We start from the raw sequence: 13,026 nt of genomic DNA, 5'->3' as shown, positions 1-13,026 counted from the left end.
TCGGGTGAGATTGTTCTATGTACACACACATATACACACAGAGATACATAGATAAGTATGGTTTTGGAAATTTTTGGCGATTGAATGAAAAGTGATAAGGTTTTCACTGTGGGGGACTAAGTGAAAATTCTTTATTAGTAATTTAAAGATGTTAGAAGGAGGATCGATAATAGTTTTATGACATTCCTTTTTAATTAAATGTTCTGGAAAAATATAAAATTTGCATATAAAAAAAAATTCCGTGGAGAAGATGGGTCGATGAACGAATGTATTTTTTGATAGCTTTGTCAAGCTTTTTCTTTCTTTGGTGAGATAAATATACACAAGCGGAAACGTTGGGGGAAAAACACACATATATAAATATGTGATCTTATTCTCCCTTTTATTGCCATATAAAAAGTGATCTTGGCTTTACTGTGAAAAGCAGTCGTCAGCCGATAAGGAAAAGCGGAATTTTCTCGTCCATGTTCTACAACAGGCCATATTTCTTTGTTGTTGCATTGTCGTTGATAAGAAAAATACAGTGAAGTGGGACGGGAAGGGGCGGAAGAAAGAGACGGGAAGGCCAGAAGAGAGAAAGGGACGGCATGAGCAGGGCAACAACACTGATTTACGCCAGCTGATGTTGATTTCTTCGCCTACTAACTTACACATTATACTTTATGACTGGCAAGCATTGCATTAATATATATGATTTCATTCGGAGATTTCCAAAGCATTACTCGATAGTGCGCAAAAAGTGACTGTCGAATTTATGAAGTGTTAGTAGTGTTATTTTATTAACCCAAAAGTCGAATGTTTCAACAAGAAGGCAAATTATTGTTAACCAAATGTTCCCATTATAATCCAAAGTCATTCGATAGTTTTGTTTTGCCATAGTCGGATACTTTTTCTAGCCCTTTGTTCTAAGATCCCATTACAATTGGATAACTGCAATGCAAATAGCCATATTTATGTATTACGAATGTTATATATAGCAGTGTTAACTGGTTGTCAGTTGCATCATTTTGAAATCTTGGACTGGGAGCTTAGCGAAGCGTGTTAACGTTGCGGTGCGAAAAGTAGCAATCCCTTTATTACGATTATATTTTATGGAAGGCACTGTGTCACAGCGTGCTTGTCACCTCAGTATCAACTACATCCTCATCTCATCTCATCTCATCTTATATTATCCGCAGCTTAGGTTGCTGTCTCAGTTTCCATCCGTCCAGTCGTATAAGTGATTTGCAGCTTTCTCAGATGCTGACTGATAAGGAGAAGGCTAACAGATTTTTTTTAGCTAATCATTTGCCTACACGGGGAGAAAAATCATGACCCTCGTAAATAGTTTAAATTAACTTCTTTACATTGTGATTTTTTCAAATAATATATGGTTATACAATTTTTTCAAGGTAAAGCCATTTCTTATCGTCAGTAAATATTGTAAAATTAAATAAATAAACATTTGTCTTAAAAATGCATGACTATCTCAATAAAAGCATTTACAAAAATACGGTTTAAATACCATTAAATACCATTTCCTATCAGCAGTTACCATTGTAAAATTAAATATTTGTCTTATCATAGCGTTTTAGTAGAGTATATTAAAAGTACAGCATTGACATATCTCCAGAAAGTGTCATTCCAAATCACCAATAACCGTTTGAATAAGCTATATGCTAGTTTTTTCTCTCTGTGCAGAGCTAAAGTTATAAAGCTAAAGCTGATGCTGCCTGCATGATCAGAGATCATCAGTAAAAAGATCAAGAAGCACGCGGCTATATTGCTTACAGCTCTGATTATATATAGCCATCTGCATATATATAAATATATATATATATATAAATATATATATAAAGACTGATTGCTTCGGAGGGGGAGGTTTGTGGGTTGGGAGGAATTGGGGATTCGGGAGCAGAGATTACGCGGCGTTAGTTGTTGTTATTTGTGTTAACGCTCGACAATCACGCGCTCGTCTCATAAAACGGATGACAGAGCAAAAAACTTTTCCAAAAATATCAAAGCCCAACAACATGCATATATTGAGTGAGGAGCGCTTGTGAAATGTTTTTTTCTTCTTTTTTTGTGGTACAAATATACCAGCATACGTGTATAAGTGTAAATTCATTCGCAAATTCACTAAATTTGTGACCAAATGGAGGCGTGTCCCTTGTCTTGTTGATGTTTTTTTTGTCGATTGTTGTTTTGTATTTGCCCTCTTCACCCTCTTTCCTTTTTACCCTGCCCTGCCCCACGTTTCTTAAATATACTTTTGCCCATTGATTTGAAATTTTTAAAGGCAAAAATATTGTTATTTTTTTCTAGTCTTTGCTGGGGGGAGATTGGGGGTTGGCAACAGCTAAAAGGCGTGTGACAGCTGTTTATCTCCCCAACTTCTGTATATTTCACATCCTCCTCAGCTGTAGCATATTTCGTATTAATTTGTGCCAATGACCAATTTGTTGTTCTGGTTATAATTTGTTGCATAGATTATAGATTGGGGAGAAAATCAGAGAAAAAAGGGGTGAGAGGTATCCATACAACCTGTTGTTGCATCTACACACTGCCTCTCGTTTGCTGATTATTGAATTATACATTTTTGCATAAATTATAGACATTTGGCATATCTCGTTTATTTTTGGAAGAATGTTAAAACATCAAAGAAATTGTTATGGTTTTCAGTGAAACGAATTTTTCCTAGAAGATGAGACAGGTTTTGGTCAGTAATCGGATTAGAAAAAGATTAAAACTGTTCAAAAATAATTTGTATATATAAACAGTACAATATTGTTGATAGCGATTTGACAGAAGATTAGTGTTAATATTTCCATTACTCACGCTAATGGAAATGTTTTTTTAGCCTTTGCTCAGTTGTATTCCTTTGCTGATTTGCCTGTGCTTTTATTTTATTATATTATATTTTTTTTTATCAACTTGAATTCAATACTTGTTTGATCAGCTGCAAAAGAAAAGAATTTTTATTTAGTAGTTCTCTTAATCATGGACCTCTCTTATTATTGATTTCTCTTCCTGTGCTTTTTGTTTTGTAGTTCTGTATTTTATGTTCTTGGCCATTTATTTTCTTCTCTTTTTTTCTTGGCACTTTGAGGGCTTTCTTGACGAGCGAGTGAACATTATACAGATAGAGAAAAATAGTGCCTGAATTTATGGGTGGCATCCAAAAGTATGCAATAAAAAGTATTACCTAAAAATAATGCGCTTTAAAGAATGGTTCCTTTTATTCGATGATAATGATGCAGGTGATAGTTGGCTGGTATAATGATTTCTTAAATGATGCCAAGTGCTGCACACTGCGGGGCAATCTCGTGATCTCCGCCCGCGTGGTGTCGTCATCTGGCCATCACTTTTTTTTTCCTTTCTAGCCGTGATCGACAGGTAGCTCTCTCGGCCAAAAAAATAAAATCAATTTAATGAACTAAATAAAAAATACACATGGAAAAAATGGCATTGGCTGTGTATATATTTTAATTTCCTGCAAGGTAAAAATTTAACTAAATAATGGGATTATTACAAGTTACCAGTTTTATTAGAGTGTTAAGTGATATTAGATATATTGTCTTATTGGTATAGGGCTAAAAATGTTATTATTCTTACTACACCATTATAAAATGCAATAAATTATAGTTAGCCATTAAAGATACTTTATTTTAAATGGGTTTTTACAGACTTTGTACGAGTATATACTTTTTTTTGGGATTTTGGTTGATAAGAGAGGAGAGCTTATGCAAGGGGTGTTGTGGGCGTGGTCGTGTTTAATTTTAGCCAAAAGAGTTTCGTTGTTAATTTGCTTTTGGCACGACGGCTCATGGTAAAATGAAGCGATGACTCTATATAGATATCTGGTGATAAAGGGTGGGAAATAAAAGTTTGTGGTGTGTAACCAATGATTGTTTGGTAACGTTTTCTATTTTCTTTTATTTTTTTATTCGTCTGTGGTTGCTTGCTTTCTTCCGCTCCAAGTGGGGGTTTTCGCCCACCTTTTAGCCACCCCCTAACTTTGTGCTGCGTCACACCGATTTGCATGCCACATCGCCCGCCCACAAACCACCCACGCCCCCTTTTTTTGCGGCTGAGTGGTGCCAACTGCTTGTATATCGATTAGTTTCCGTCGACGTTGGCGGCACAACAAATTGCTTTCCCATTTAGACAGCTCCAACTGTTCCACCAGACCTCCTCTTTTTCCCCTTTTTGGTATAGTTTTTCAATGTTTGCTCAGAGGGAAGGCACATAGGAGTGTGTGTGTGCTTTACCTATTGATAATTTGATTGATTTTGTCGCTCAAGCCGCAAAATAAGTCGGCAGTCCTGTAAAAATTCAATTGATTAATGTGAGGACGGCAGTGCGGGAATGTAAAGTAAGAATGTTGTTGTACAATTGGTGAATCGATCAAATCGATAAATGCAAATGGAATTGCGACGCTGATAAAAGGCGACAAATATTCAATCCTGCATAAGCTTACTAATGAAGCGTATTGAAAACAATAAATTTACTTATACAGCACTGATAAAAAATAACTCCAGTGTCAAAAAGTAAACTCTAAAAAGGTATTACAATAAAACAATGTTATTACCTTTAAATATAAAACTAAGAATATATTGATGATTAAATTATGCTACATGAATTAGGCAAAGCGCATCAATTTCAGCTATCTACCTTTTCTTTGTTTAAGTGAGTATGTAAAAATTAATTTCTCAAATAATCCTTATCGGTATAAAAGGCAATGAAAAACAATGTCAATGCCAGAAGCGGGTTAAATCTTCTTGGCCTCTTTTGATTTCATTTGGGGCTTGCAATTTCATTTTCGTTGCATTTGTGTTACTAATTGATTAATTAAAATAAAATAAATTTGATTTGCACTTGTTGCTGCGTTTCTTCTGCCGATTCGATTCTTCTTTCTCCGCTCAACCTTTTTTCTCCGTCGCATTGAACTGTCTGTCAGTCGGCTGTCGACGACAAAAAGGCGGGGGTCTTAAGGGGGCGTGGCTGTCGCATGCTTGACCACGCTTGGCTGCCACTGTCTTTCTTCTGTCTTCTGTCTTCTGGGTTCTGGGTCTTCAGTTTTCAGTCTTTCGGCGGGCCCTCCTCTCTTCTTTGGCCTTATCGTGATTTTCCTGCAATTAAAAATTTCCTCAAACCGCAGCAAAATTGTTAATATTTTTGATGAAGATCTTGAGAATATATTTTTTAAAGCGCGTTTTAAAATCGAAGAATGTGTAAATTGCGAAGGGGTGTTGTGTGTGTGGATCGCATCTAAAACCGACCGCTGTTCGTGTGGCATTCGTATGCGATCTTTGGGTATCTCAACCGCCGTTCGTGTCGTCCTCTGCTTTTTTCCAATTTTTTTTGTCGCCAATTGTTCAACGGAAGCTCGAGCGATCGGATCGTTGGATTGAAAGCGGAACGGAACGTATCGATCGGATCAGTGCCTCTCATTCTTCTAAAAAAAAATAAAATAAAAAAAAAAAAACAGCCGAAAATTCGAAGATCGTACTATTTCGGTTCTTCTCAATTTTTTTTTATTTTCTGTGATATTTTATTTTGTTGCTGTTTTTCGGTGGTGCCGCGTGTTTGCATTTTTTGCTATTTGAAGATCGATCGATCGATTGATCTGCACACAAAGCGAACGAAACGTCAAGTGACCGAAAATAAAACTAGGCCAAAGCCTGCCACCGTACACAGGGAGAAAAAGTATTTTAAGTTTGCATTGCAAAAAGTGAATTTTAAAACGTTTAAAAACACTATTTTTGAAATCAAAACTACTGAAATCAGAAGGAATAACAGATTAAAATCGAAAAGTAAACTTGCTTAAAAATACGGCAATAATTAAATTTTAATTTCAGTTGAACTTTCATAACTCGATAAATTATTTGCTTTTAAAGAACCAATCAAATTAGTTCAATTCCCGCTAATTTTTATTGCCCAAATTGGTTTCAAAAATAGGTTTGTAAACAATTGAAAGTTTCATAATTTTGCGCCCTATATTTTTTTTATTTTTTTTTTTTTTATTGTTTTGTGTAGAGCACCATCTACAATCCACCCACAGCACCACCCACTGGCAGGGCAGACAGTGGTTCAGTGGCTCAGTAGTGGTGCTTAAGTAGTTCTCCCCGCTCAAGGTGGATAAGTCCCAGGGGGTGCCCGTGGCGGTGCCGCGTGGTGTCCGCAAAGTGGTTCGAGTGATTCGCAAAAAGAAGCGCCCACCACCCGGCAGTGGTTCGGTTAATGAGGCCAGTGAATCGGATGGGGCTGGCTCTGCTGGCACCACCACCTCCAGCAGGCAGAATTCCATAGACGCCAGCAAACCGCCCGCCAAGGCCATCCGGAATAAAAGGGGCTCCTTTGGGGGTGGTGGTGGTGGTGCCGGACCACCCATTCCGTTGGCCACCAAAAAGAAGAACAAACGTCGTTCCTCCAGCGAAGAGGAGGAGAGCAGCGGCAGCAACGAAAGCCCCACCGAATCCGAATCGGAATCCGGATCGGGTGGCTCCTCCAGTGCTGGCAGTGAATCGGAATCGGATAGCGACACCAGCAGCAGTGGCTCGTCGTCGACCACCACCACCGAATCCTCCACTGGCAATCATCGGAAGTCGAAGACCAATGGCCAAAAGCACAAGCCCAAACCCTTGTCGGCGGCGGCCAAGGCGGCCCAGTCCGCCTGCTCGTCATCCCTGGTGGTGGCCGCCGCCCTGAAGAAGACCAAGCCACCGAACCGGAGCGGCAGTGGGGCCAGCATTGCCAGTGCCGGCGGAGGGGGTGGCGGAGGAGCAGGAGGCGCTGGCAAGCAGTACAAGGATCCAAGTACAGAGATAGGAATTATAAGAAAGCCTACCCAAGCCTTTTCCATTCCCTAGTTCCCAAACTGAGATACTGTTTTGTATAAACCCCCGAATTTCCAGGTCCCAAACTAAACTTTTTTGTACAAAAACTCACAAAAACAAAATTCCTTAAATAATAACCCAAACATAACCTTAGTTATAAGCCTACCATATATATTTAGAATATATCCGGCTATATGGACTTAAGTCATTTTTAAGTACATATTTTCCTAAATATATATAGAAGGTTCAACGATAAACCCATGATTAGGTTATTATTCCTAAAATTAAGGAATTTTTTTCTGGGTGAAAGAACCGTAAATACGAATGATTCGAGATTATTATTTTAAAATGCCTTCTAGATTATTTTTTTGTTGCCTATCTAGCAAATTTGTATGCAACTTGTATACATTTTTGTTTTCTAAAACTCGCTGAGTTTTATATACTTTCTGGATAGGAGTAAAAATATTTTTATTAGGAATTTTTTTTTAAATAATCAAAACTAACTTTGGTTTACGGTCTTTAGTACAAACCTAAGAAAATAACATGTTAAAACACAATGCTTCAGAAATCCTGAATTGTATAACCAGAAATATCCACTAAAAAACATATGGAAATAACAACAAACAAATTAAGAACCCTCAACGTTGTTTGACCATCAAAATCCACTAAAATCCGAGAGGCAGTAGCAGCTGCCCCAAGATCATCAACATGCGCAGCATCGTCATCTTTCGGCGCCAATGCCAAAATTAATTAGCAAAAAAATGAAAAGGGATATAATAGAGAAAACTCAAAATCATCATAATGATCTTTCCGGCAAACTTTTTATTCCTAATCGCTATAATAATAAACATCCTTTATTATTTTAACATAGTATTTTTGGCTATGAGCACAAAAATGACCAGGATTACAAAGATAACTTGACATGTTGTGGGACTTAAAATAAAAGGTGTGCATTTTGTTTAATTATACTTTAATTTCTTTACCTTAATCTTTTTTCTAAGAAGCCGGTTTCATTTTCTGCCTTTTCATTTATATTAATTTTTTTTTTTACTATCTTTTTATTTTTTTTAATAATATATAAACTGATTGCAAATGCAAATCATTTATTTGAGTCTGTACAAGTGATTACAAATCAAATGCAAATGATAATTTTTTTTGGAAAAAACTGATGTGCAGTTTCTCACCCTTTTTTTAACTTTCTCGAAATCTTCTGTCTGTGAACTCTTCCCTTTCGTATACTCCTAAACCGAAATGCTCTATCCATACTTGCCATGTAAGCCGAAACTCTTCTGCTTGTTCCTCCAACTCTTTTTTGTTTACCTTCTGTGATTTTTTCTTACTACCCCACCTCTTTCCGTTGTTTTCGTCTCGAGTTGATCACTGATCCAGTGATCGATCTCTTGACTATATCTTGTGTGATTCGTAACTGATTTGTGTGCAGGCATGAAGCAACTGATCGGCAAGCTGAACGACCTGTGGCCCGAGCACAGTGTTGCACTGTCCATTCCAAAGGAGGTCGATAGGAGCAAGGAGAAACTGGAGGGCGCCTGGGAGACCACAGGTGTATATAACATCTATAAACTATATATCTATATATGTGTGTGTGCCTAGGATAAGTTGGGGTGTATATATTATAAGGGAGACTCACCCTACATTGCAATTTACATATGTACATGCTTTAACTAACGCAACACACTTTGTTTGTGCCCAAAACAGGTCGCGATGGTTCCAAAATTACAACAGTTGTTGCAACACCCGGCCAAGGCACCGATCGTGTACAAGAGGTCTCCTATACAGACACAAAGGTCATCGGCAATGGCAGCTTCGGGGTCGTGTTCCAGGCAAAGCTCTGCGACACCGGCGAGCTGGTGGCAATCAAAAAAGTTTTACAAGACAGACGATTTAAGGTAAGTCTGCAAAATCTATATATATTAAAATAAAAAAATATCTAAAGAAAACCCCTTTTTCCTGTTACAGAATCGCGAATTGCAAATAATGCGCAAACTGGAGCATTGTAATATTGTAAAGCTTTTGTACTTTTTCTATTCGAGTGGTGAAAAGGTAAGTAATTTCACTAGGTATAATTGGATGGGATCAATTTGCACCCCATTTTAGGGGGAGATAAAACTGCTGAAGTTGCCAGCATCGGTAATTACTTAGTACGGAACGGCCTGAGATGAAGAATCAAATCTATTTTATTGCGTTAGTAAAGAAAAAGTGCTAGAAAATATATACCTTTTGACTTACTTTGCTAAGGTGCCTTTCCTTGTATTAAAGCAAAATCGGTTTAATATTTATTGAAATAACTTTTATTTCGATTACAAAGGTTAGTTAAAAGTGAAAAATATAAACTTTATTATTTATTATATATATTATTTATTGATTTTCAAGTGTTTTTTTTTTATAAAAGAATTTTTTTATGGCTAAACCGTACTAAGTTTTTATTTTAGGACTTAACTGATCTGAGCATTTAACCGCTAAGCGTTTCTCGACAGGTTTCCCTATGAGTTGGGCAAATACCGAATTGAATTGAATCTCTTTCATTTGCATATCGAAACTGAAACTGAAACCGAACCCGATTACAAAACTGAATCCGAAACCAAATTCGGTCGCTAGCTGGCCGAGTTTCCCATCGATTTGGGCATATTTGCGAGTGTGCTCAAGCCCCAGGTATCCCAGATCTCTAAGACTTCAGTTCTCCAGCTCAGATCATTCAGCGACTTGCTCTCACTCGATCACTCGATCTCTCGAACTTTCTTTATCTCTCATAAATCCGAATCCGAAACCCTATGCTATGAATCAGACAAAAAAAAAGTACAGTGAAACGTACAGAAGAGCACACCGCATGGTATAACCTCCTGTGAATCGAATCCTCTGCTGCTATGCTAGTTTGCTAGTTAAAGTTGAATTAAATGTAAATGTCGCCGGCAGTACAACCCCGAACAAAAAAGCATGTTGACAGCCGCAACTTCATCGGTCAACTCCCCTTGAATCCTATAAACTCCTCTAAACATCCATACATGGATCATACACGCTCAATCTATAACTATATCAGAAACTAATTATGCCCTTTCTTTTCCATTTCGTAGCGTGATGAAGTATTTTTGAATTTAGTCCTCGAATATATACCAGAAACCGTATACAAAGTGGCTCGCCAATATGCCAAAACCAAGCAAACGATACCAATCAACTTTATTCGGGTAAGTCGAAACATATGTTTAAATGCTATTCCCAAAAGCTACATAACTACTACTATTTTGAACGCACTTGTAGTTCAATTTAGTCAAAATAATAGCATCAGAAGTCTTAATAATGAGCAATAAATTCTTTTGGTTAAAATAACCTTAAAAAAAATGATGATGCTACTATTTTGACCTTCTATTTTGAATGATCCCATATTAATTTGACCTCTTATTTTAGCTCTACATGTACCAACTGTTCAGAAGTTTGGCCTACATCCACTCGCTGGGCATTTGCCATCGTGATATCAAGCCACAGAACCTTCTGCTCGATCCGGAGACGGCTGTGCTGAAGCTCTGTGACTTTGGCAGCGCCAAACAGTTGCTGCACGGCGAGCCGAATGTGTCGTACATCTGCTCTCGGTATTACCGCGCCCCCGAGCTCATCTTTGGCGCTATCAATTATACAACAAAGATCGGTAAGCACTTACTTATACCCTTTATCAAAATGAATGAATTATTATATGTCGAATTTATCTAAATTTAGATGTGTGGAGTGCCGGTTGCGTTTTGGCCGAGCTGCTGCTGGGGCAGCCCATCTTCCCTGGCGATTCCGGTGTCGATCAACTCGTCGAGGTCATCAAGGTCCTGGGCACACCGACAAGAGAACAGATACGCGAAATGAATCCAAACTATACGGAATTCAAGTTCCCACAAATTAAGAGTCATCCATGGCAGAAAGTAAGTGGCTGGTTCCCAGGAAAAAGGATTGAATCGTTTATGATTACCTCCTCCCTCGTGCTTTCCGCTCATGTGTGTGTGTGGCCTCCACTCTTCACTCCACTCTTATCCAGGAAAATTCCATTTTCCCCCCTCAAAAATCAGCTCTTTGTTAGTGTGTTTCTAACCGAAAATTGTGTGTACATAAATACTCGTTGCAGTCACTACTCGAACGCACCCAATTTCCAAACGCCCTAAACCAGAAACAACGATTGAGAGTAAGCCAAGAAACACAAATCGAAAACAAGCAACAAACTTAAAAGCAAAAAGAACAAAAATTTTAAATTCAAAAATGTGCTCCTCCATCATAATGCCAAAATGCAGTTACATTTGCTATTATAACATATGCAGGGGCCGATATCATTATGAAATAGATTTTTTAAGTAACCTAAAAGGTTTATAGAGACTTGTCGCACAGCATTTAAATTAATTAAAAATTGAATATTATATTCTGATTTTATAAAGAAACTAGTTCAAGGGGATTATTCATGCTTCAAGACTAACATTATCAAGCTCAATTGATCATAGGGCTAAAATATATTCAGAATCCGCTTGAGATGCAATTACATGGCTTTTTAGCATCATGCTTAGCTTTTTGCCAGTTCTCCCAGCAGTTCAGAAGTTATACATTGGTTTATTTAATTTGATTGATTTATTGGATTTGGATTTAATTGATTGTTTTTGTTTCTTGCCCCGCCTACTGCCAACGTTTGTTTTGATCTTGTAAAATCTATGTAAATCAAGGTTCGGTTACGGTTTTCTTCATATATTTGTTCTGGTCATGTAAAATTAAATATAATTATGCGAAAACCGAAACAGGTCCTTGAGTTCTGTAAATACGAACGCTTCCTCTGCGTGTTCACACTTGTGTGCTGTCCCATTTCGATGATGATTGCGTTTTTACAGCCCCGCCCCAGTTGTCCAGTTGCTCCAATGTGTCCCGCCCAATTGTTGAGTCCCGCATCCAAGATGTCTGGTTAAGATTAAATACATACTAATTGAATACCTATACTGCCCGCAGGTTTTTCGTATACGCACTCCTACAGAAGCTATCAACTTGGTGTCCCTGCTGCTCGAGTACACGCCCAGCGCCCGGATCACACCGCTCAAGGCCTGTGCACATCCGTTCTTTGATGAGCTGCGCATGGAGGGCAACCACACCTTGCCCAACGGTCGCGAGATGCCGCCGTTGTTCAACTTCACAGAGCATGGTAAGTGATTTTTATAAATTATTCGTTGAAAAGTATGTAGCAGTTAGAATGATCTATCTGTCCGTCTGTCTGTCAGTCTGTCTGCATGCACTTCGAGCTCCAGGAAATTATGAAAGCCTGGGATATGCAGCTCAAGTTTGTTTTAAGTTGTGGTCACCTCCACTCTACCGCTAACAAATCGCGAAAGTCTGTCATTTCCCTCTGAGATATTGTACAGGCCAGTTATTCAGCTGTTTATGATTATTCGGTCAAGATCTACGGACAAATACAATTTTCAGAATCGAACCAATGTTTTAGAAGTTATTAGCATAAATATAAAGTTGCGGAATTTACAAATTCAAGGTGCTTCTTGTAGTAGCCTGTCAGTTCGGCAGATGGCGCCACCTAAAACCTGATTGTTTTCATTTTTTGGTTAAATCCTTTGGTGTTTTGAATTTGCTTATCCTAATCCTTAACTTCCTTTTGCAGAACTCTCGATACAGCCCAGCCTAGTGCCACAGTTGTTGCCGAAACATCTGCAGAATGCATCCGGGCCTGGTGGCAATCGATCTTCGGCCGGCGGAGCAGCCTCCGCTGCGGCCAGCGGCTCCACCAGCGTTTCGTCAACGGGAAGCGGCGCCTCGGCGGAAGGAACAGCCGCCCAATTGACACAGTCGCAGGGCACGGCAGCAGCAGCTGCGGCGGGATCGGGATCGGGTGGCGCAGGCGGAGCTGGACAAACAGCAGCAGGAACCGGATCTGGCAACAACAGCAGCAGCGGCGGCGGAGCCTCGGGAGCGCCGTCTGCCGTGGCAGCTGGAGCCAATGCGCAGCAGGCCAATGCCGCCGCCGCTGGAGGAGGTGGAGGTGGAGCGGCGGCCGCTGCTGCCACAGCATCTGGTGCAATGGCCGCGACTAACGCCGGCGGCGCCAATGTCACAGGTGAGTAAGCGGTTGGCCAGCCAGCGATGCTCCTTTTTCTCCCGACATCCCTCGCCCCCACATCCAATTATACCACTAGTATTCAGGCCAACAAATCGTAGTTTATTCGAAAACCAA

The 13,026-nt window shown here is 39.1% G+C and overlaps 1 protein-coding gene across 10 annotated transcripts in view; it reads left to right on the top strand.

The window, feature by feature from the left end:
* LOC108136205 (protein kinase shaggy) overlaps positions 1-13,026 on the top strand; it is a 54,096-nt gene that overhangs the window by 34,888 nt on the left and 6,182 nt on the right. For 7 of the 10 annotated variants that reach the window (XM_041709569.1, XM_017257213.2, XM_041709572.1 and 4 more), the window contains 7 exons: positions 8,535-8,725; positions 8,796-8,879; positions 9,908-10,018; positions 10,239-10,476; positions 10,545-10,738; positions 11,799-11,988; positions 12,457-12,909. In XM_041709569.1, coding sequence (XP_041565503.1) covers positions 8,535-8,725; positions 8,796-8,879; positions 9,908-10,018; positions 10,239-10,476; positions 10,545-10,738; positions 11,799-11,988; positions 12,457-12,909 — 1,461 coding nt within the window. Of the gene's footprint in view, positions 1-8,259; positions 8,380-8,534; positions 8,726-8,795; positions 8,880-9,907; positions 10,019-10,238; positions 10,477-10,544; positions 10,739-11,798; positions 11,989-12,456; positions 12,910-13,026 lie in introns of all 10 variants that reach the window. The other 3 variants (XM_017257209.2, XM_017257211.2, XM_041709574.1) reach the window with 1 other exon arrangement.

Source organism: Drosophila elegans, unplaced genomic scaffold (assembly GCF_018152505.1).
Source record: "Drosophila elegans isolate 14027-0461.03 unplaced genomic scaffold, ASM1815250v1 contig_149, whole genome shotgun sequence".
NCBI classification, from domain to species: Eukaryota; Metazoa; Arthropoda; class Insecta; order Diptera; family Drosophilidae; genus Drosophila; species Drosophila elegans.
This window is presented reverse-complemented; position numbering and strand designations above follow the sequence as displayed.